At 45.6% G+C, this 22232-nt stretch overlaps 1 protein-coding gene across 1 annotated transcript; it reads left to right on the top strand.

Moving 5' to 3' along the window:
* The first annotated feature begins 959 nt into the window (after positions 1-959).
* On the top strand, positions 960-21819 carry LOC133624848 (serine protease 55-like). The gene is given in 7 exon segments (XM_061989602.1): positions 960-965; positions 1826-2057; positions 4797-4905; positions 5072-5079; positions 21560-21592; positions 21595-21698; positions 21700-21819. Coding segments are annotated over 7 exon segments (612 nt in total).
* The last annotated feature ends 413 nt before the right edge of the window (positions 21820-22232 follow it).

Below are 22232 nucleotides of genomic sequence, written 5' to 3'. Positions count from 1 at the left end.
AAGTTACAGCCCTGCATCTGCACCCACATCTCCAGTTCCTCCTGCTTATTCTCCAGGCTGCATGTGTTGATGTAGAGGCAACATAGGGACAACTCAAGCACACAGGTTTCCCTGGATGGATGCAAGAGGATGATCCCTCATTTGACACTCAGGACACTCCGCCTCCTGCATCTCATCTTGGTGTGAGGCTGAGGAGCCCTCATCATTGCATTTGCTGCCCTGACCCATCTCCCTGTTGGATGGGATGGCACATGCTTTCACATTTTGCTCCCCGTCCTTCAAGTCCTTCAGTTTAAAGCCCTCTAAAGTTGGCCAACCTGTTCCCAAAGATTCCCATGCCCTTGTGAGACAGATGTACTCCATCCTGCCCTATCAGATTACAATCATCAAAAAAAGTCTTGCTGTCATAAAAAAAATGAAAGCTTCTTGTAAGCACCAAGCCAGGAGTTAACTCCCATGATTTTTCTGTTATTGACTGACCCCTTTCCTCTGGTAGGCAGGATGGATGAGAAGATAACTTGGGCCTCCCTACCCTTCAAAATGGTTCAAGATCCAAAATGAGCCACAACACCCAACTTGTGATGCCCACTGTTGCAGTACCCTGTGAAAGTCAGCCCAGGATACAGACAAGAATTTCACTGCTGCCTTATCCCTATCACAGCTAAAGCAAATCCCAGACCTCTTGGAAAAAAAAAACCTCTTTCCCTTGCTTTAAGGGAAGGGAAATAGCAGCCAACTGTGATGTGAGGTGGCAGCAAATGGGTTGTGTGATGTTATGTCATTGTTGCCCAGCAAAGATATTTGTTGTCCTTGATGAGAACCTGTTACAAGGAAGATGCACTGAGACATCTGCAGAAGCGTCAGTGCTCTGAATGTTATAGAAGGGTTTTGGTCCAAGACTGGGTTTGAAGTGCTGTTTTTTGTTGGCTTTTGTTTAACTTCTTTGATCAGCAGCAGCAATGCAGGTGTGTTTTCTCAACATTTTGTGTTCAGAAATGACCAGCAGAGAAGAACTAGTAGTCCTACAAGGCATATATGTATTGGTGTGAAACAGGCCAGGGCTTATTCCTACTACTTGATAACATATACATGTATGTACTACAGCCTGATGCTGAACTCTTCCACCCCCTAAACAAGGATTTTATCCAGTCTGCCAATGATCCATGGCTGTCGTATACCCCAAAATAACCTGGACATTTCTTGGTGGAGAATAGGTTTATAGGGAAGGTTATAGGTTTATAGGGATAGGGTTTTTGGGAAGGTTATAGTGATGCCGAGGGCTTTGATTGAGACCAAGTAGCATGGATAATTATAGACCAGTGCTTTAGCTGATATCCTGTCCCCGTAGCTCAGCAGCACAGGCAACAGCCCTGCTATATGCAAACAATGTGTCCCAGCTGAGGTTTAGATTGGAGCAGGGGCAGAGTCCAGCCCTCTGTGATGCCCCTCCAAAATTTGACTGGTCCAAGAGCTGAGAGTACTCAGTGACAAATGATCTGTGGCATTACAACATAGAGCAGCTGTCTGGGGCAACGTGGTCAGAGGCAGATAGCCCGGGGCACAGCCATCTCAAAGATCCAGCCCACTCCATCTGTTTGTTAGCAACTGGGCTATTTATAACTTGGTGGCATTCATATTCTACCTCTGCACCTCTGTCCTCTGAAAATTAGCTTTGCCTAGAAATGAGGGTAGATTTTGTTGTTATTTATAGCTAAACTGCCTGTACAATTTACTGAGCACCACCTTACACTGCTCAGGGGGAGGAGGCACCAAGCTTTATATCACAGAGTCTTATGTCTACACCACTTCTGGTTTGTTTATAAAGCCACCAGATCTCACTGTTGTTGTAGGGGCAGCTAACCTCAGCCTCCTACTGGAGGAATATAAGCTGGACGGTTTGATCATCTGTAGAGGCTTTGACAGGTTGTACATGGAAAACAGTATTGCTCTGATCCAGCTCAGAGCTTCCATTGACTTCAGAAAGGAAAGAAACCTGATCCGCTTGCCTTTCATGCATGACTATGGCAACACTGCTAGGGAGGGAATCACATGTACAGGTGAGATGCTGTAGGAGATATTTTTGCTAATGAAAGCTGGGTTTTATCCATTTAAAGTAGATTTTCTCTCCCAAGAGGGGTCACACACACTAACTTCCACTCTCTACTTCCCTGGTTAACACATCCAGGTTCTTACAGCCCTTGCACATTCACCAATTCTCTGTTCAGAGGGAGAACCAGTCACCTTCTGAACCCCAGAGCAAAGTCCCTGCTACTTTGAGATGTGTGTTCAAGCTCAACCCTTAGAGCCATCTTTGCTCTGTAGGACCTCAACCTTTGGATCCATTTTTTGGCATCTGAAGGAGGACAAACTCCACCCTGGTGGGCAAGTTAGTCTGAGTCTAAAGTGGTCTGGAATAAAGGAAGTAAAGGTCTATGGTTTTCTTTGGCGTACTGCCTCTATGAAGCAGATTGATTCAATGGTACTGTCCACCCCTCCTCTTCACTCATTTAGAACAGCAGATTACTCTTGCTAATTGCTCTCGTTTAAGCCCTAAAGAAAGTAGCTCCAGCACTGACTGTGACCCAAAATGTCTATCCTGAACAAAGGTCACTAAATGGCTAATGAGAGATTTCATTATCAGAAAGAGGTAATAAGGATGGAGTGGGCAAAGTGCCTTGGGGTTTTAACAGTCCTTCCTAGGATGTAGTAAGTAAATGTCCCATTCAGTCCTTGGTATTCTGCTCCAAAGGTTTAGTGTCTGCTCTCTGAAACTCTGTATTTTCATTTTTAGGCTTCATTTGCCTCATATAACTGTAATACGCAACACAACACTGTGTTACAGTTGTGAAACTCTCCCATTTCACTAAGGTAACATGCTCTTAGAAACAGAAAAGCAGGAGCCTACTGCAGAGTCATTCTGCAGCTTCGCAGGATTTCTCTTTAGCATGGCCTGGCTCTGGAGATCAGTCTCATGCTGCTGTGTAGGCTCAGCTGACATTGCTCTTGCTATCCAAATTGCATTCTGTGGGAGATCAGTGGTCTCACCCCTGACACACAGACTTTCTCTGGGAGATGTTTCAGAAGAAAACCAGCAGAAGCTGAGTTTGGTGAGACAGATGTGCGATGGTGTGATACAGGACCATGCCAAAAAGTATGAGGCATTGTTCCTCAGCAGGGGAAAATGGGTTATTTTTCATCTTTACTAGCCTTTTGTAGGTGGACATCTCTCAACTGGCAGCTCAGGCATCACTAGCCTGACTCCAACTGCAGTCAATTAGACCTCAACAAGTGAAGCCATCTCCTTGGAGATACCTACATCACCACCTTTTAATCTGTGGGCACTTCCATGGTGTAGCCCCACCTTATGGACATGACAGTTTTCCGTCTTTTAAATCTTACCTTTCAGTCCCACCTTCCTGAAGGTGCTGGAAGGATTTAAGCTCAGTGAAATATGGAAAGAGTGAGTTTCTGAAAGTCTGTAGGTCTCCTCCCCAGCTGCAACATCCTCCAAAAGTCAGTTTTATCCTTCATATTCAGGTTCACTTTAAAGAGAAACGTGGGTGAAAGGAGTGGGTTTTCCATGTAGTCCTGCATATTTTCAGCCTTGCTCACTGGTGCCCACTGCAATTTCTATTTTCCCATCTCAAGGGAAGAATAAAGCAGTTATTTTCATTGTATAATGCCATCCTGAGAGCCACATCATGAAAGACACAGCTGATCCCCTGGGAGAGGCATAACCTTATAGCCCCGTCAGGAGAGCATGGCGATGAAACAAGATCATCAGTCCTGGGGAAAGCTCAGTGGGTTTTCCTCCGCAGGGCTCACACAGGACCCCATGAACAATATCTCAAACTGAGATCCCCAAAAATGTGAATGATAAACTCAAGGTGTGCAGTGCAGCTCATCTCAGGTCATCACCAAGACCATCCTGTTGGGAGTCTTCCAGCTGTACCACATAGAATCATAGACTGCTACAGGTTGGAAGAGACCTTCAGAGATCACCTAGTCTAACCTCACTGCTAAAGCAGGACCACCTAGATGAGGACACATCTCAGGGTTCCTCTACAAAAATAAGAGATTTTTAAAAATCCTGTTAATCCCCCAGTTCCCAAGATTTCAGCCTTGCCCATTAACATCTTCCCCCTTTCTATCTACCTACCTACCCATCTTCTAGTCTGGCATAAAATCAAGAGCACAAACTCATCTTTTGCTAACAAGTAACTTTTTTTCTTTTTTCTTTTCTTTTCTTTTTGATAACCAGGGACTTTGTCCAAGGGCCTGTAGTGACAAGACAAGAGGGGATGGCTCCAAATTGAAAGAGGAAAAGGGGAGAGATTGAGATGAGATCTTGGGAAGAAGTTCTGAGGATGATGAGAACCTGGCGCAGGTTGCCCAGAGAGGCTGTGGGTGCCCCATCCCTGTCAGTGTTCAAGGGCAGGTTGGATGAGGCTTGGAGCAGCCTGGTCTGGTGGAAGGTGTCCCTGCCCATGGGACAGAGGTTGGAATGAGATGAGCTTTAAGGTCTCTTCCCACTCAAATCATTCTGGGATTCTGGGATTCTATGATCTTTGCTAACATTTAGAGAGACCCCGTGACCCCAAGACCATATGGTTGTGCCCTGCGACCCTTTTGCCCTGAGATACTTTACAAATTCAACTGGGAACAGGTCCAAGGGCTCACATCCAGCTGCAGTTTCACCATTTCTGATCTGCTGCTCTGCAGGTTTTGTTAGTTGTTTTCTTCCCACTTGCTGGTTGGCAGTTGCAGGCAAACATCCCCAGTGCTACAGTAAGTATGAATGAAGCTCATCAGCAGAGAGCAGTGCTTGGAGCAAATCCCAGAGCTAGCGGAGAACATGCTGTGTGCTGAGATGGAGGAAGGGGAAAGAGGTACCTGCCAGGTAAAGCAAACAGCCTCCTGAGTTGCCACACTATCCATGAGGGCAGAGACTTTGGAGCTTCCTGGGGTTGCTAAAGCTTCTCTGCAGGAGGCCAAGGCAGGATGCTAAAGGGCAAAGGAACCACCTGCAAAGGTGTATTGACTTGGGCAGCAGAGATGTGGAGTCGGAAAGCAGTGGTGGTGATGGAAATTAAACACCTTGTCAAGCAGACAGACCTCATGCCCTCCCCTCCTGCCCTGATTCCCTCCCAGCAGCAAGAGAGATAGGAGCTCTGTAAGGGAAACTGTGAGATGAAAGGAGAGGAAGGAAAAAGGGTGGTTTCCAACAAGCCACCTTAGATAGGAGACAGTTTTGGATAGCTCTGGGCAGACAAATGTGGACTTTTTCTCTCACGTCTGCTGTGGCCAACCTGTGCAGTGGTGGAGGTGATGGGAGGACGTCTCACATCCTCATGGAGAGGGCTCAGCACAGCATGGACTGCATCTTCTTCCTGTCATGTGTCTCCTCAGCACAGGGCTGGTCAGTGCTGCTGTGTTGCTGTGTTAAATTCTGAAAGGAGTCAGGAAAGTTTGTCCAGGAGGCTCAAAGCAAAAGAATTGGGCGGGAAATTGAGTCTAGGAGTTTTTAATTTTAATATTATAAATCTTTCTCATGTGAGGTCTTGGCTCTCATACAAATGCCTTTGATAACATGGCAGGTTTTGCTGTGGATGCCAAAACCAGTTGTATGTCACTGCAATGAATTCGTGATATGGGATTGTGATGGTTTAACCCTGGCTGGGTGCCAGTTGCCCACCACGTCCTCTTACAACTCCCTTTCCTCAACTAAACAGGGGATAGAGAAATAGAGAAACAAAGGATTCATGAGTGGAGATGAGCCAAGGCAATCATTCAGGAATTACCAGCATGGGCAAAACAGACTCAACTTGGGGAGAACTGAACTGATTTATTAACAAACAGCCTTCCCACCAGCAACACAGGGGAATGGGGGAATAGGGATGTGGTAGTTCGAGCCTGGCTGGATGTCAGGTGCCCACCACACCGCTCTATCCCCCACCTCCTCAGCAAGCCAGGGAGGGGAGAAAATAAGATGGGAGTCCCGTGGGTTGAGATAAAAGCAGTTTAATAAAGAATCAGCAAAGCTGTGCGAGTGGGAAGCAAAGCAAAGCAAAAGCAGATAAAGCTGTTACTCTCTACTTCCCATCAGCAGCGATGTCCGGCCACCTCCAGAGAAGCAGGGCTTCAGTACACGTAGCGGTTGCTTTTGGAAGGCCAGAAATGAATCTTGCCTCCCCTTCCTGCTCCTCTCCCCCAGTTTATATTACTGAGCTGACGTCATATGGTATGGAATATCTCCTTGGTCAGCCTGGGTCAGCTGTTCTGGCCATGGTCTCTCCCAAGATTGTGCCCACCCACAGCTATTGGTGAAGGTGGGGGAAGGAGTGCTGGAGGGACAGCCCTGATGCTGTGCGAGCAGTAGTCATAATATTGATGTCAACAGTAAGCACAGCACTGCAAGAGCTGCTGTGGAAAATCACTAGCATCCCAGACCCACTACAGTCTCCACCCCTTATTCCATACCATTTATGTCGTGCTCAGACAAACCATCTTAACAACCCATATACATTCTTATATACTCTCATTAACCAGTACCCCCACTCTTCAACAGACAAACACCATTCTTGTATTCCCTCTTGCATCTTGCATCAAACAAACAAACAACATTCTTATATCTTTCATCCTCTGTAGATGTTCACTGGAGCAGGCCATAACTTATGTCTCATCCATCAAGATGGATATCCAGGCCAGGGGAAGCAGTGTGTTCAGTGTTGGGCACCAGCACTGGCTTGGTTTGTCCACTTGTCAGGTTTTCTTGCGAAGTTCATACCTCATTGTCTAGAAAAGATAACTCACATAACAGGTTGTTTTCCCCCCAAGGTTAAGTCTCCTTGAGGTACACATCGAGTTTCCCCATCCTTTCTCATCACCCACCAAGTACACCCAGGCCCTTGAGCAAAGACAATCCCACGAATGGGTTTGCCCTTTCCCATGGGAGGTGCAACCCATACTGCCTTCCCCAGCCATTTCCCTGGGTGCACTACAGGGACCTTATCTCCTCCCACAGTATGTAGTGGTTTTGTTTGGGCAGGACCAGGACGGTTAGTTGAACCTCTGCTGTTAACCAGCCAAGTGGCTTCTGCTAAATTTTTATCCCACTGCTTCCATGCCCCATTGCCCAGTGCTCTCAACATGGTCTTTAGTAATCCGTTATATCTCTCAATCTTTCCAGAGGCTTGTGGGTGATAGGGGATGTGGTATATCCACTCAGTGCCATGTTTCTTTGCCCAGGAGTTTATGAGATTATTTAAAAAATGAGTCCCATTGTCTGATTCAATTCTTTCTGGAGTGCCGTGTCGCCACAAAACTTGCCTTTCAAGACCCAAGACAGTATTTCGAGCAGTGGCATGGTTTACAGGGTATGTTTCCAACCAACCGGTAGTTGCCTCCACCATGGTGAGTATATAACGCTTGCCTTGGTGTGTTCGTGGTAGTGGTCCAACATAGTCAATTTGCCAGGCCTCACCATATTGAAAACCCAGCCATCGGCCTCTGTTCCAGGGAGACTTGATTCGTGTGGCTCGCTTGATTGCAACACGTTTCACATTCATGGGTGTCCTGTGTAATGGCTTCCATGGTCAAGTCCACCCCTTGATCATGAGCCCATCTATATGTTGCATCTCTTCTCAGATGTCCTGATGTTTCATGGGCCCACGGAGCTATAAATAGCTCACCTTTACGCTCCCAGTCTAGGTCTACCTGAACTACTTCAATTTTGGCAGCTTTGTCTACCTGTTGGTTGTTCCATTGTTCTTCATTGGCACGGCTTTTGGGCACATGAGCATCTCCATGACATACTTTCAGAGTCATGTTTTCCACCCGAGCAGCAATGTCTTGCCATAATGCAGCAGCCCAGATGGGTTTACCCTTGCGCTGCCAGTTGGTCTTCTTCCATTGCTGTAGCCATCCCCATAGAGCATTAGCCACCATCCAGGAGTCAGTATAAAGATAGAGTACTGGCCACTTCTCTCGTTCTGCAATCTTTAGACTAGTTGGATGGCTTTCACTTCAGCAAACTGACTTGACTCACCTTCTCCTTCAATGGCCTCAACAACTCGTTGTGTGGGACTCCACACAGCAGCTTTCCACTTATGATGATTTCCTACCACGCGGCAGGATCCATCAGTAAATAAAGCATAATTCCTCTCATCTTCTGATAGTTCATTATATGGTGGTGCCTCTTGGGCACGAGCTACTTCCTCAGGCAATGCTCCAAAATCTCTGCCTTCTGGCCAGTCCATGATTTCTTCCAGGATTCCTGGGCAATTCCCCAGCCGAGATCGTTGTGTAATCAACGCCATCCACTTACTCCATGTAGCGCTGGTTGCATGATGTATAGAAGGGATTTTCCCTTTGAACATCCAGTGTAGCACAGGCAGACGTGGTGCCAAGAGGAGATGAGCTTCTGTGCCAATGGCTTCTGAAGCAGCTCAAAGTCCCTCATATGCTGCTAGTATTTCTTTTTCAGTTGGGGGTGTAGTGGGATTCTGATCTTCAATATCCTCGTGTCCAAAACCCTAATGGTCAACCTTGGGTTTCTCCAGATGTTTTCTGCCAGAGGCTCCAGGTGAGACCATGCTCTCCAGCGGCAGTGTAGAGGATATTTTGCACATCTGGTCCTATACGGATGGGCCCAAGGGTGACTGAACGAGCTATTTCCTGTTTAATTTGTTGAAAAGCTTGTTGTTGCTCAAGGCCCCACTCAAAACTGTTCTTCTTTCTTGTTACTCTAAAAAGAGGGCTCACAAGCTGACTATAACCTGGGATATGCATCCTCCAGAATCCCACAAGGCCCAGGAAAGCTTGTGTTTCTTTCTTATTAGTTGGTTGAGATATAGTCTCTATTTTGTTCACAGCATCCATAGGCACATGCTGACGCCCATCTTGCCATTTTATGCCCAAAAACTGGATCTCTTGTGCAGGTCCCTTTACTTTGTTTCTTTTTACAGCAAAACCAGCTTTTAGGAGAATCTGAATTATTCTTTTCCGTTTCTCAAACATTTCTTCTGCCTTGTTGCCCCATACAATTATGTCATCAATGTACTGTAAATGTTTGGGGACATCACCCATTTCCAGCACAGTTTGGATTAGACCATGACAAATAGGAGGACTATGTTTCCACCACTGGGGCAATTGATTCCAGGTATATTGGACACCTCTCCATGTGAAGGCAAATTGTGGCCTGCACTCTGCTGCCAATGGAATTGAGAAGAATGCATTAGCGATGTCAATCGTAGCATACCACTTGGCTACTTTTGACTCCAGTTCATACTGGAGCTCTAATATGTCTGGTACAGCAGCACAGTGGTGGTGTCACTTCATTCAGGCCACGATAGTCTACTGTTAACCTCCACCCTCCATCAGATTTTTTCACAGGCCATATGGGACTATTAAATGGGGAATGAGTTTTGCTAATTACTCCTTGAGCCTCCAGTTGATGAATCAACTCACAGATGGCAGCCAGGGAATCTTGGTTCATGCGGTATTGCCTCCGGTGCACCGTCCTGGTAGCAATTGGTACCTGTTGCACTTGAACTTGAACCAATCCCACAACAAAAGGGTCTTCTCAGAGGCCAGGTAAACTGGAGAGTTGTTTGATTTTCTCTGTATATACAGTGGCTATACCAAAAGCCCATCGATACCCCTTGGGGTCTTTGAAGTACCCTCTCCTGAGGTAATCTATGCCAAGAATACAAGGGGCCTCTGGACCAGTCACAATGAGGTGTTTTTCCCGTTTGTCCCCTGTTAAGCTCACTTCAGCCTCTAATACAGATAATTCTTCACATCCCCCTGTGACTCCAGGGATCCAGACAGAATCTGTGCCTCTATACCTTGATGGCATCAATGTACACTGTGTTCCTGTGTCTACTAAGGCTTTATACCTTTGTGGGTTTGATGTGCCAGGCCATCGAACTCACACAGTCCAGTAGATTCGGTCATCCCTTTCCTCCTCCTGACTGGAGGCAGGGACCTTCTATTTCTGTTCTTCATCAGAGTATTCACTATCTGATCCTTGCAATTTTAGACCTGAAGTCTCCTCATTGGCATCGAAGGAAGTGGTTGCAGTTCTTCTATGTCTTGGAGATTGTCATCCCAGACCCACTACAAGGGATTATAGTCAGTCCATCACAGATGGCCTCTGCCACTGCTTCTTCTCAATGGAAGGACTCCTCACACTTCCCACTGCTACAGTGTGGGGTCACTCCCACAGGAGACAGTCCTCCATCAGCTGCTCCAACGTGGATCCTTCCCACAGGCTGCAGCTCTTCACAAACTGCCCCAGTGTGGGTCTCATCCACAGGGAAACAGTCACTCAGGAATGAACTGCTCCAGTGCGGGTCCCCCACGGGTTCACAAGTCCTGAAAGCAAACCTTCTCCAGAGTGGGCTCCTCTATCCACAGGTTCCCAGATCCTGCCAGGAACTTGCTCCAGTGTGGGCTTCCCACGGGGCCTCAGCCTCCCTTGAGCATCCATTCATTATGGCGTGGAGTCCTCCACAAACTGTGAGTGGATCTCTGCTGCCCTGTGGCCTCCATGGCTGCAGGGGCACAGCTGCCTCACCATGGGCTGCACCACACCTCACAGGAGAATCTCTCTTCCAGTGCCTCCGTACCTCCTCCCCCTCCTTCTCTACTGAAGGTGTCTATGGAGATGTTGTTCTCACATTCTCATTCTCCTCTGCTGCTGCTGCAGTTTAACATCTTCATAGCAACTTCTTCCCCTTCTCAAATTTGTTATTCACAAAAATGTTACCTCCATTGCTGATGGGCTCAGTCTTGATCAGCAGTGAGTGCAACTCAGAGCCAACTGGCACTAGCCCTAACACATACAGGAGAAGCTTTCGGCAACTCTTTGTTTAAAGAAGCCACTCCCACTATCAAAATCTGGCCACAAAAAAAACCACTACCAGGATGATGACTTTTGAAGCTAAATAATCTAGTTCAAGCAGTATTTGATATTGGGACTGCGAAGGGGAGAGAACTGACACAAAGCATCCAGGTATGGGAAAATCTCACTCAGAACTTGTGCCCTCAGAAAATCCTACACCTGCAGAATCACTGTCCTCACGTCAAAGAAAGTCTGGAAGCAAAAAAATCCCTTTGGTTTCATAGTACCCATCATCCAGCCTCTCCTCTGGTGAGGACTGAGCTGTCCCTGCAGACTGTTACTTCAGGACTAAGGTCTCTATCCTTCAGTGGGCACACGTTTTGTTAGATATGTGCACGTGTTTATAGACAAATGGGCAGACAAATATATGCACAGCTTCATCCTGTAGGAATAATTCATTCAGGGCACCAAACCAACACCCAGGACAGAGACTGACCCCTTGCCCTTTAGGCAAAGACAGCAGGTACAGGGACTGTTGACTACAAAGCCATTGTAAGCTGGGCCTGGTGTTCAACAGTATAGTGAAAGCTTGCTTTGCAAAATCATTTTTTGATTAGCCAGAGAGCATCTGTCTCTGGAACCATTCATCTAGTGACTTTCACTTCCATTAAATTCAATCAAAAATTTTAAAAAGAAAACTGCCACAGGATAACATTAACATGATTAAAGAATGCACTTCCCAGCCCAGCCTTAAGTTCTGTGCTGAATTGTGCTGGTGAAACAGCAAGAGCGGTTGTAGCCAGCAAAAATGAATCTCCTGTATTCAGAAAGCTGATGAGGGTGCTATTTGATGTACAATAATGAGAAATGAACTAGAAACATGAGCTTTCCAAGCAGTGGAAGTACACAGCTATTGCATGTGTGATAATACTTGTAACCCAGCAGCTGCTCAATTTGGTGGAAGCTTGACTAGACGGAAATGTCTGCTCTGTGAAGGCAGGACAAAATCATACCCTGGGTGAGTGGAGCTCCGAAAAGATAAACAGGTGACAAGGTTTTTGTCAGAATAAGGCAGAAAGGGTAAGAAGGCTCTTCAGAAGTCTGGAGCAATGGGCCCAGGGCAATGGGATGAGGTTTAACAAGGCCAAGGGCCAGGTCCTGCCCTTGGGCCACAGCAACCCCAGGCAATGCTCCAGGCTGGGGCAGAGGGGCTGGAAAGCTGCCTGTAGGGAAAGAATCTTGGGGACAGCAGCAGATGAGCCAACAGTGTACCCAAGTGGGTAAGAAGGGCAGTGGCACCCTGGCTTGTGGCAGCAGTGGTGTGGCAGCAGGCCCAGGGCAGTGGCCATCCCCTGTGCTGGGCCCTGGTGAGGCCGCAGCTCGAGTGCTGTGTTCAGTGTTGGGCCCCTCACTGCCAGAGGGACACTGAGGGGCCGCAGCGTGTCCAGAGCCGGGCAGCGGAGCTGGGGAAGGGGCTGGAGCACAAGTGTGCTGGGGAGGGGCTGAGGGCCCTGGCGGTGTTCAGCCTGAGGGTAGACGTGATAACTCTATACAACTCCCTGACAGGAGCCTGTAGTTAGGTGGAGATCAGTCTCTTCTCCCAAGTAATGAATGATAGGACAATGATATCCTCATTGATAATAAACTAACATGAACCAGCAATGTGCCCTCGTGGCCAAAAAGGCCAATGACATCCTGGGATGCATCAAGAGAGTGTGAGCAGCAGGTCAAGGGAGGTTCTCCTCCCGCTCTACTCTGCCCTGGTGAGGCTTCATCTGGAGTCCTGTGTCCAGTTCTGGGCTCCCCAGCTCAAAAGGGACAAAGAACTTCTGGAGAGTCCAACACAGGGCCACCAAGATGATCAGGGGACTGGAGCATCTTCCTTATGAGGAAAGGCTGTGGGAACTGGGGCTGTTTAGTCTAGAGAAAAGGAGACTGAGGGCAGATTGTATTAACATTTACAAATACCTAAATGGTGGGTATCAGGAGGTTGAGGCATCACTTTTTCCTGTATGGTATCTAGCAACAGAACAAGGGATAATAGGATGAAGTTGGAACACAAAAAGTTCAATTTAAACATAAGAAAAAACTATTTCACTGTTCAGGTGAGGGAGCCCTGGCACAGGCTGCCCAGAGGGGTTGTGGAGTCTCCTTCCTTGGAAGTGTTCAAGACCCACCTAGACACGTTCCTATGCAATCTGTTCTAGGTGGACCTGCTTCTGCATGGGGGTTGGACTAGATGATCTCTAAAGGTCCCTTCCAACCCCTACCATTCTATGACAAGAAGAAATGGTCTCAAGTTGCCTCAGGGGATGTTTAGATTGGGGCTAAGGAGGAACTTTTTCCCTGTGAGGGTTATCAGCCCCTGTCCCAGGCTGCCCAGGGAGATGGTGGAGTCCCCATCTCTGGAGCTATTGCAAAGCTGTATAGCTGAGGACATGAGTTAGTGTTAATTTTAGTTACACTTGGCAGGGTAAGGGGAAGGGTTGGACTTGATGATCTTAAAGGTCCTTTGCAACCAAAATTATTCTATGAATTTGCTAATTTGCTGAAAAGGAAACATTTCTGGTTGACACTTTTCTGGGAAGAACTGATTATAGTTGGGTAGGGCACATTTTGGCTTTGCTGGTTCAGAAATCTGGTAGCTTGTTTTTAGTAGACTACCTGCCAATGAACTGGGAGGTCAGGTCTGAACCTGATGCTTGCTCTACAGCATGGACCACTCGATATACAATTCATCTGCTCTGGCCAAATAGTGAGACAGTGCAATCTACTGAGCTACGCTTGCCTGTAAAGATTATGGGGTTTGTGTCAAATGAGGCCAGATTTCAAAATAACAAAATCAACACTGTCAAGGAGGTACAGCAGCTCTGGGCACAGTTTTTGTCTATGACAACCACCTGTCTCCTGGATGATTTCTAGTCAGAACTCAAGTTTTTGCATGAGTCAGGAGCCACCCACAACTGAATCATAGAATCATATAATAATTTGGGTTGGAAGGGACCTTTGAAGGCCACCTACTGCAAACCCCTCTGCAATGAACAGGGGCATCTTTAACTAGATCAGGTTGCTCAGAGCCCTTCCCAACCTGATCTAGAATCTTTCTAGGGATGGGTAGGATCTCTTTGGATCCTGGAATCCTAGTTTAATGGCCAGAAAGGATCAGCAGCACAGGCAAGACAGAGACCTGTGATCAGGGAACAAACCACGTTGATGATGAGCTTGCTGGTGTAGATGTGGTCACAGTAAAACTGGAAGCCATGCAGTGCACAGATGCATGAACTGTCTGAATATTAAATACATAAAAGCTTTATATTGCCATTTTCTGAGCTTTGCTGAGAATCAGGATACATTTATTCCTGTCCAAAGCCAGGCTAAGTTGGGCAAGTTGTGTCTAGACCTAAAGTTATACGTTCACCTGATCCTGATCTGTATCCAAAGGATTACTGTCCTAGATCTTTGCACTGTGTGTACATTTGTGTGATAGATTTTCTCTGTTGCAGCAAGCTGTTTTATATGAGTGACTAGAGCCACACAGAAGTCTTCATCAAGGCATCATGTGGAAGTTTTATTCTACTGACCACTGCCTTAATACCCTCATATGGCAACAGGACATGAATAGAAGGGCTCAGACGCTTCACTCACTGACATCATAGTCATACCAGACAGAACTAATTTGTGGATCTCTGACCATATTCTTGTATTAATTCAAGGAGATGGAATAGTAGAGCTTCCGACTATTTATACTTAAAAAAAAAAAATCCATTCACTTACGAAGAAAAATCTGTTGTATACCAATTCCCTAGTGGTTCTGCAGACAAATATATAGATTGACTGTGAATTAACACTAACAGGATCTGTAATTGACTTATAGTTCTATTTAGTCATAAACATTAGCATTAATGGATGTTCATGAGGTACAAGTGCTAAAGAACAGACACTAGAGTGGCCTATGTGTTATTTTTTTTGTGTGCTACATTTCTTCCATGACCCCATGAACCACAATTGATGTCTAATTCCTTGCTTTCTTTAGTGTCTTCTCTTAGGCTCTGATGCAATGGCAACTAAAAAAATAATTAGAGTATATTGGACTCACAAAACAAATGCCTCTTCATTGTCTTGTCTAATCCAGAAAAAAATCAGTAAATGGCCCAATTATATTTCAGAGAGTTTCTGCAAAGGAGATCTGTGGGGGTAGCTCTGTGATGTGGTGATTAGGACAGAGTGTGTTCAGCTGGAAGTCACAGTTCATGTACAGTTCAGGTCAGCAACTGATGAGGAGGCCCCAGCCTGACTTTCAGAGGAAGGAATCACTGTGTGGCCACAAACAAGCAATGGAATGGTTCTGGCTCAGCTTTGCTGTGCCCTGCACCATCTCCCAGTGACAAAAACTTCCTTCTAGTAGTGATAATGTGGCTCCAAAACTGCAAAGGAAGACTTGTGAGAAAGAATTTTTGAAAGAAACATATCTGCAAATGAAAATTGGATTCTTATAGGTACAGATGCAAGGAAAAGGTCACAAACAAAGGAAGCGTAGTGGTCAGTTTCTAAGGCAGTTCAAACTATCTTAACAGAGGTGGATAGATGATGGTCTGATTGTAAGGATGGAGAGTACCTGTATGAGGTCTGGGGGTTTAGGCCCTTCTGTCTATCAGAAAAAGGTCTCCTGGGAGCCAGGAGTCAAAGCTAACACCATTTCAGTTCAAAGTCATCGCTAACCTTGCAAAATTTATTGTACCTCACCTTAATATTGAAGAGACTGATCCACTCTCCATCCTTGTGGTGGATTTTCCATCACTGAGCTATTGTAACATGATGAAGTGGGTTTTTTCCCTAAGAGACAGATTGCTTTGAGTACCCTAGGAAGCCCCAGAACAAAATAGCAGAAAGGTGCTTCTGCATTTGCATTCTCCAAAATTTTCTTCTGAAGGATGCTTTGATGTGGAGCTCATAAGAATTAGAAAGCTTTTCCTGTGTCCCATAGTTTTACAGGACTTTCATCAATCAGTTCATAATTTTGTGACAGGGCTGAAAAATGAACACGTTCAGGCCACAGTGGCTGAGTTCTTTAATCTGTGAAAAACATTCCCTCCTACTGCAAGGACCTGGAATGTTGATGATGTTGTATGTCTCTTCTGCTTTCATCCTCTGGGTTGTAGCTTTTGGGCCCTCAAACTGAAGCTGATTGGTTTGCAGTAAGGGAGAGCAGCATTACTTCATGTGCCTGGTGAGTGAAGTTGTAGGGAGCAGAACATCTCTAGATCCAGGGGAAAACAAAACCCTACTGTGTGCTTGTTCTTGGAGTGGGGGAGTCAGTGGATGACTCAGAGGAACCAGTTCTCATTCAATGACAGTGAGTCAACAAGGCTTTAAGGGAAAGTCATGACTCACAGACAGATTTAAATCCTTTGAAGGAGTCAAAGCATGTGGCAGAGGGTGATCCAACTGATAAAATGTGCTGAGATTTCCAAAACTCTTTGAAAGAGATTTCTCACCAAAGGCTCATGTGGAAACTAGGCTGTCATGAGGCTGAAGGACTTTAGTTTGGAAGGGAGGCAACGTGAAGGAAGGATCTGACCAGAGAAAGGGCTTACAAGGCAGGTAGTGCTGGCATCTGCACAAGAAATTGTGCTGTTCATGTAGGGTGAATTCTGAGATGACCAATACCACAAGACTATTCAGAGTGGTCAAAATCAAAACTGACTGTGCAGAGGTGCAACAGGATCTCATTCTAAGTGACTGAAGGTTAAAACAGTAGATACAGTTGACCGTTGATAAAGGAAATGTAATGAATATAGGGAGAAACAAATCCAGCTGTATGTATACAGTAATAAGTTCTAATTTAGCTATTAACATGCAAGAAGTTCTTAGAGTAACTATGGATAGTCCTTCAAAAACATCTTCGTGAGGCTCTTTGGAGTTCCAAAAGGCAATGAAAACATTATGAATAATTAAGAAAGGAGTGGGTAGTAAAGCAAATGTGTGTTATGCCAGGGCACTAATCTTGGAAGCTTACATCTGTGCTGTGTGTGTGATCCACTCCATCTGAGAAGAGCAGGAAGGGTGAATAGGGACAGAAAATGGCTTTTGGCAGAAAGGGTGACAGAGCAGGATTCTGAGGTTTGTAAAAGAGACGTCTAATGGGGATGTGATACAGATTTCTGAAGTCATGAGCAGCAGGGAGAGGACAGTCAAGAATCACAGAATCACAGAGCTGTCCTCTGGTTGCTACAGTTCAAAACACATGAAGGAGGAGGCGTCGGGTGGCTATGTCAGGTGGCAGATTTGAAACAAAGAGAAGGAAGTGTTTTTTCTTCCACCAGGTAATTAAACTGTGGAAGTCACTGACCAGGATGTTGTGGGTATTTATCCTTAGGGATTAATGGATTCAAAAAGCAATTAGATAACTTCCTGGATGAAGATCTCTCTAAGGCTATTAACCACTGTGATGTAAATGCAATGCTGTAAACACTTGCCTTCTTTCTCATTCTCCTTCCCTGAGCATTTGCTACAGATGACTATCAAACAGGAGTCTGGGCCACATGGGTTTAAAAAGTTACTTGGTTCATTTTTGATACCTGCACACTAAAAATGGCCATAGCCTCCTTCCTTCCGCTTTTCTCTAAAGATAGTTTCTTCATGGTGAAACGACTGAAGAAATCATCTCTTTGCAAAAAGCCTTTCCTTCCTGCAGCCAGGGCAGCTCTAATGGCAAGTGTCGTTATTCACATGCTGATTCTCTCCAATTTACACAGAGCTTACCAACATGAAAATGAAACGAGCAAAGACTTGCAAGAATTGTGTATCCACCTAACGAGTATCAGATGGCTTGTTCTCCCTCCCCTAGAGCTTCTCCCACCTAAGAAGATTTATGTGGCTGAACGTGTTTGTTCTGATCAATTACCATGTTGCAGACACAAATACAAATATGAAAGGAAGAAGATTACAGTCTTGATCCAAAGCTCACTGAAGTCAGCAGAGAGGCTCCCGATGTTCACAAAAAGGCTTTGGCTGCTGTGAAAAGGATGAAATTTTTGATCAGCTTCAGTGAACAAAGCGCCTTGTTAGTCAGTGACAGTTTTCATACAACGCAGAACTATTTACCAGCAAATATATCATTGCTCTCACCTCTCCTAATGGAAGGATTAACACACAGTTGTGAAAGGCATGTGGTTGGTTTTCACTCATCCTCCAGTTGACGAGAAACATGCAACAGAAGCAAAGATGCTATTTTTAGTTGGTGGGTTTTTTTCTGTCCAGAAATTTGGTACTGAGACTGAAGAACAGGTGCAGGTATCTGCTGTGTGTTGCTGACCAGAGGTATTTCACCGCCAGGATGGAGGAGGCTGAAAGTTGAAAGCAGCATTTAATAAGTTCTTCGATCTTCAGTCATTAACCTGAGCATTCATTAAATCAGTGCTACTGGAAACATCACAGAGCTGAGATAATCGTACCAGTACTCAAAACTCACTCCTCCCACATCCTCTCCTACACAAGGATGGAAAACCTTGGGCCAGTATTTCTGAGAGCTTAAGGTGGATACGGGGATATTCAGAAATATTAAAGTACTGAGTTTATTTTCTCTATCTTTAGTCCTATAAAAACCAAGCTACTGATTCATCTGGGCCATTGCCATAATTATGTGAGAGGGATTATCACATGGAGAGAATGATTTAGCCCACTTTGTGATAAAATCATCGAGTTACATAGCTGATGTTAAGAAAAAATGACATGTTAGAAGTTTCACCCATGAAACAGACTGGCTCATCCTATATGGAAAGGAATCGGAAGCAGGATTTGGGGCTCGGGGCTTGTGGATTAGAGAAATGGATTTGCAGCTGCTGCCTGGGTTTTCACAGCATTGCCTAACTCCCTCTCCGCTCAGGCTTTAAATCGCTTTCTGCAGCTAACAGTCTCCCAAGCCCTGTAGACAGCTTTTCCTTTCCCCATCATCCAGGCAAAGAACAAAATAAATGCAGTTAAAGAGACACGGGGAAAAGCGGATCTGATTTGAAAGGGAAACCGTGTGATGTAGAGTTTAAATAGGGAATCCTGGCTCTGCCGCTACCTCCTGTAAATCACATCCCTTTTCTGCTGTGGTTTTTCTCAGCTATGAAATAGGATAAGGCTTTTCCCCACAGGGAAAGTCACAAGGTATCGGGAATTAACCCACATTGAAGCGTCATGGGAGGAAGGTGCTTTGCAAGTGTGAACAGCCTCCAAATTGGACACTGAAACTGATCTGCCTCAGTGGTGTGGAGGGGTTCTATCAATGCAAAAAAACCCAAACCCCCTCCTATACTGGGAAAAGCTGTCACGAAGCATCCCGGGATATCAGTGATGAGAGATTGTCAGCCGTTGCTGCGTCACTGGTTTGCGAACAGCTCCCACTCCCTTGACTTCGTTTATTATCTTTGTGTAGGAGGCTGGAAGTGCCTTCCTTTTGCTACCAGGATAATACATTTGGCCTGTTCCTGCCCTGAGGGAATTAGCAGTAAAAGTTCCAGTAATTTAATTGTGCATACAGCCTAGGAGATGTTCATTCATTCAAACAGGATGCCATTGCCAAGGACGCTGGCAATGCATGGATCCAAGGTCACTGCAAGGTCACTTGTGCGAGTCACTAGGGGCTGAAAGAGGGTTGGGAAATGTCTTTAGACCCTGAGTCTGAAGAGGATCCGGCAGCACTGGCTGAGATGCAAACACGAAGGTACAATAACACCACTGCAGTGCAAGCAATACTGAATTTACAGTTGGACTTGATGATCTTAAGGTGGTGAAGTCCACATCCCTGGAGATATTTAAGAGATAAATAGATGAGGTGCTGAGGGACATGGTTTAGTGGTGGGCTTGGCAGTGTTAGGTGAATGATTGGACTTAATAATCTTAAAGGTCTTCTCCAACTGTAATGATTCCGTGATTCGATGTTTCTATCTTAAAGATCTTTTCCAAGCTAAAGGATTCTGTGATTCCATGATTCTAGGAATGCTGAAGCAACACTTACTCCGTATTTTTCCTATTTTTTCCCTCCTTTATGCATGTTGAACCAAAAAGAAATAAATAAAAGGAAAAATTCAAACATTTTATAGGTCTAGACCCTCCATCTAGTGAAGTAAGTAGGAATTCAGCCAGAAACTTTAATGGGTGCTGATGAGTTGCACAGGGGACTGCAGCCACTTCCTTACTCATTAATTAATGTGCGACAGTTCAGGGTAGTTGCTGGTGGAAGGGGGCCATTTGTTAATGACACAAACATTTCTGGAAGTAGTGTACAAAGAGCAAAGGACAACATTTTTCAGGAAAACTGTTTTGAGAAATGGGTTTTATTGAATTTATTTGCTATATGTACTGGAATTATGGTAAAAAAAGATACAAACCCGCCATGGAAAGAGATGTACATATCTGACACAGCAACATGCCTTCATGGCCTAGGGCAATGGCATCCTGGGGGCCATTCAGAAGTGTGGGCAGCAGGTCAAGGGACATTCTTGCCCTGGGAAGGCTATAACTGGAGTCTTGTGTCCAGTTCTGGGTTCATCAGCACTAGAGAATCAGGGAACTGCTGGAGAGAGACCACTGCAGGGCTACCAAGATGCTGAGGGAACACCTCTGTGAGAAGGAAACGCTGTGGGACCTGGGGCTGTTCAGCCTGGAGAAGAGAAGGCTGAGAGGGGACCTCATCAATACTGAGAAATACCTGAAGGGCGGATGTGGAGAGGATTGGGCCAGTGTTTGTTGTGTGGTGGCCAGTGCCAGGACAAGGGGTAACAGGCAGAAGCTGGAACCCAGCAAGTGCCACTGGCACAGGAAGAGAAACTTGTTTGGTGTCGAGGTGAGGGAGCCCTGGCCCAGGCTGCCCAGGGAGGGTGTGGAGTCTCCTTCTCATGAGGTTTCCAAACCCACTTGGACACATTCCTGTGCCCCCTGATGGAGAGGAACCTGCTTTAGCAGGGACTTGGGCTGGATGAGCTCTGCAGGGCCCTGCCAATCCCCACTATTCAGGGATTCTGTGTGATCTGCAAGTGCTGCTTGATGCGTTTTGTGATGGTTTCTCTTCTCCCTTGAGCTGTGTTCAGAAATTGTGCACAGAGATCATACAGGCAACTCCATGTGCTCTTGGTGTTCAACGTACAGCAGTCAATAGGACATTCCTCTTTGCAGAGGCTGCAACATGCATATAAAGGCTTGCACATACTGGGTGAATGAAGGTTGCAGTAGCAGGCAAGTTTTCAGTAAAATTACTGTGGTTGCAAGAAGGATTTGTCAGAATTAGTGTTCACCTCTTGTCCAACTTCTCCATGCTAGTCCCCATAATTAACACTGGCAGGTACTCAGCACCCACACACACCGGTTTTGCAGGGAGGTGACGGACTGAATGAGCAGTCATAGCAAATGTCTCTTTTCACTCCTGGATGTTGTCTCTTGGTGACAGGATTCAGGTATCCTTCTAAGGCTAAGGAAGCATGTAGAAAAGGCTGAAAACAGGGCATTGCACTGACACAGAGTTTATGACTGATTCCCTCCACTTATCTTTGGGGTAATTCTGCAGGGTTCTCAGTGCATCTGTGAAATCTTGAGTCTGGAACTTCTTTATTCTTCCAAATCTTCATGAACTTGGGATAAAGTTTGATTTTCCCAATCAGCCTATGTGGTGCAGCTGCTATAGAATCATAGAATGGTGGAGGTTGCAAGGGGCCTCTAGAGATCATCTAGGACCTTTGGTTTTCAGCTACTGGAACACCATGAGTGATTCCAGGTCAGCATTGTTGGCTGGAGAGATGATTGTATGGAAAAGCCAAGCCATAAGACCTTAACATCTGTTTACAGCTAGCATGACTGGATTGAGACTGAGATGTGCCCTAAGTAGCACATCTTTCTTCATTGAAGCCATGGATACGGGTGCAAATGCCTGGGTGGATCCTTCCAGGTCTGAGACACAGCTGGTGTTTCTTGAGTGTTGTCTCCTGTTATAGAGAATGTTTTTAAATGTAAAATGTTTTAAAATGTTTAAAAAAAGTCAAACTACCATCTGATTCTTCTTTGGCTGCTGACCCACATAGTCAGATCTCGGGTCAACCTGCTCTATCTCTCCGATATAGACACGGTGTGAGAGGCCACACTGAGAAAAGGGAGCAAGGCAAAGGTCAGAAAAATGAAAGAGCCAAGACTCAAACAAGAGAGGCCATAGTCCTCTGAAGAACACAGATTTTCCACACTGATGGGTCACACCAGGCACACTTCTTTAGTAAGCTCAGATGCAAATTGAAGACGTGGCATCTGATGGAGCTGTTCTCTTTGGAAAGCTGAAACCCTAAGAAAGGTTTTAGGTTACTCAATTGCATATTAGCTTAGCTGTTGGTAGGATAGCTCTGAGTTAATGCATCTT

This window comes from Colius striatus, chromosome 2 (assembly GCF_028858725.1).
Source record: "Colius striatus isolate bColStr4 chromosome 2, bColStr4.1.hap1, whole genome shotgun sequence".
In the NCBI taxonomy this organism is placed as follows: domain Eukaryota; kingdom Metazoa; phylum Chordata; class Aves; order Coliiformes; family Coliidae; genus Colius; species Colius striatus.
This window is presented reverse-complemented; position numbering and strand designations above follow the sequence as displayed.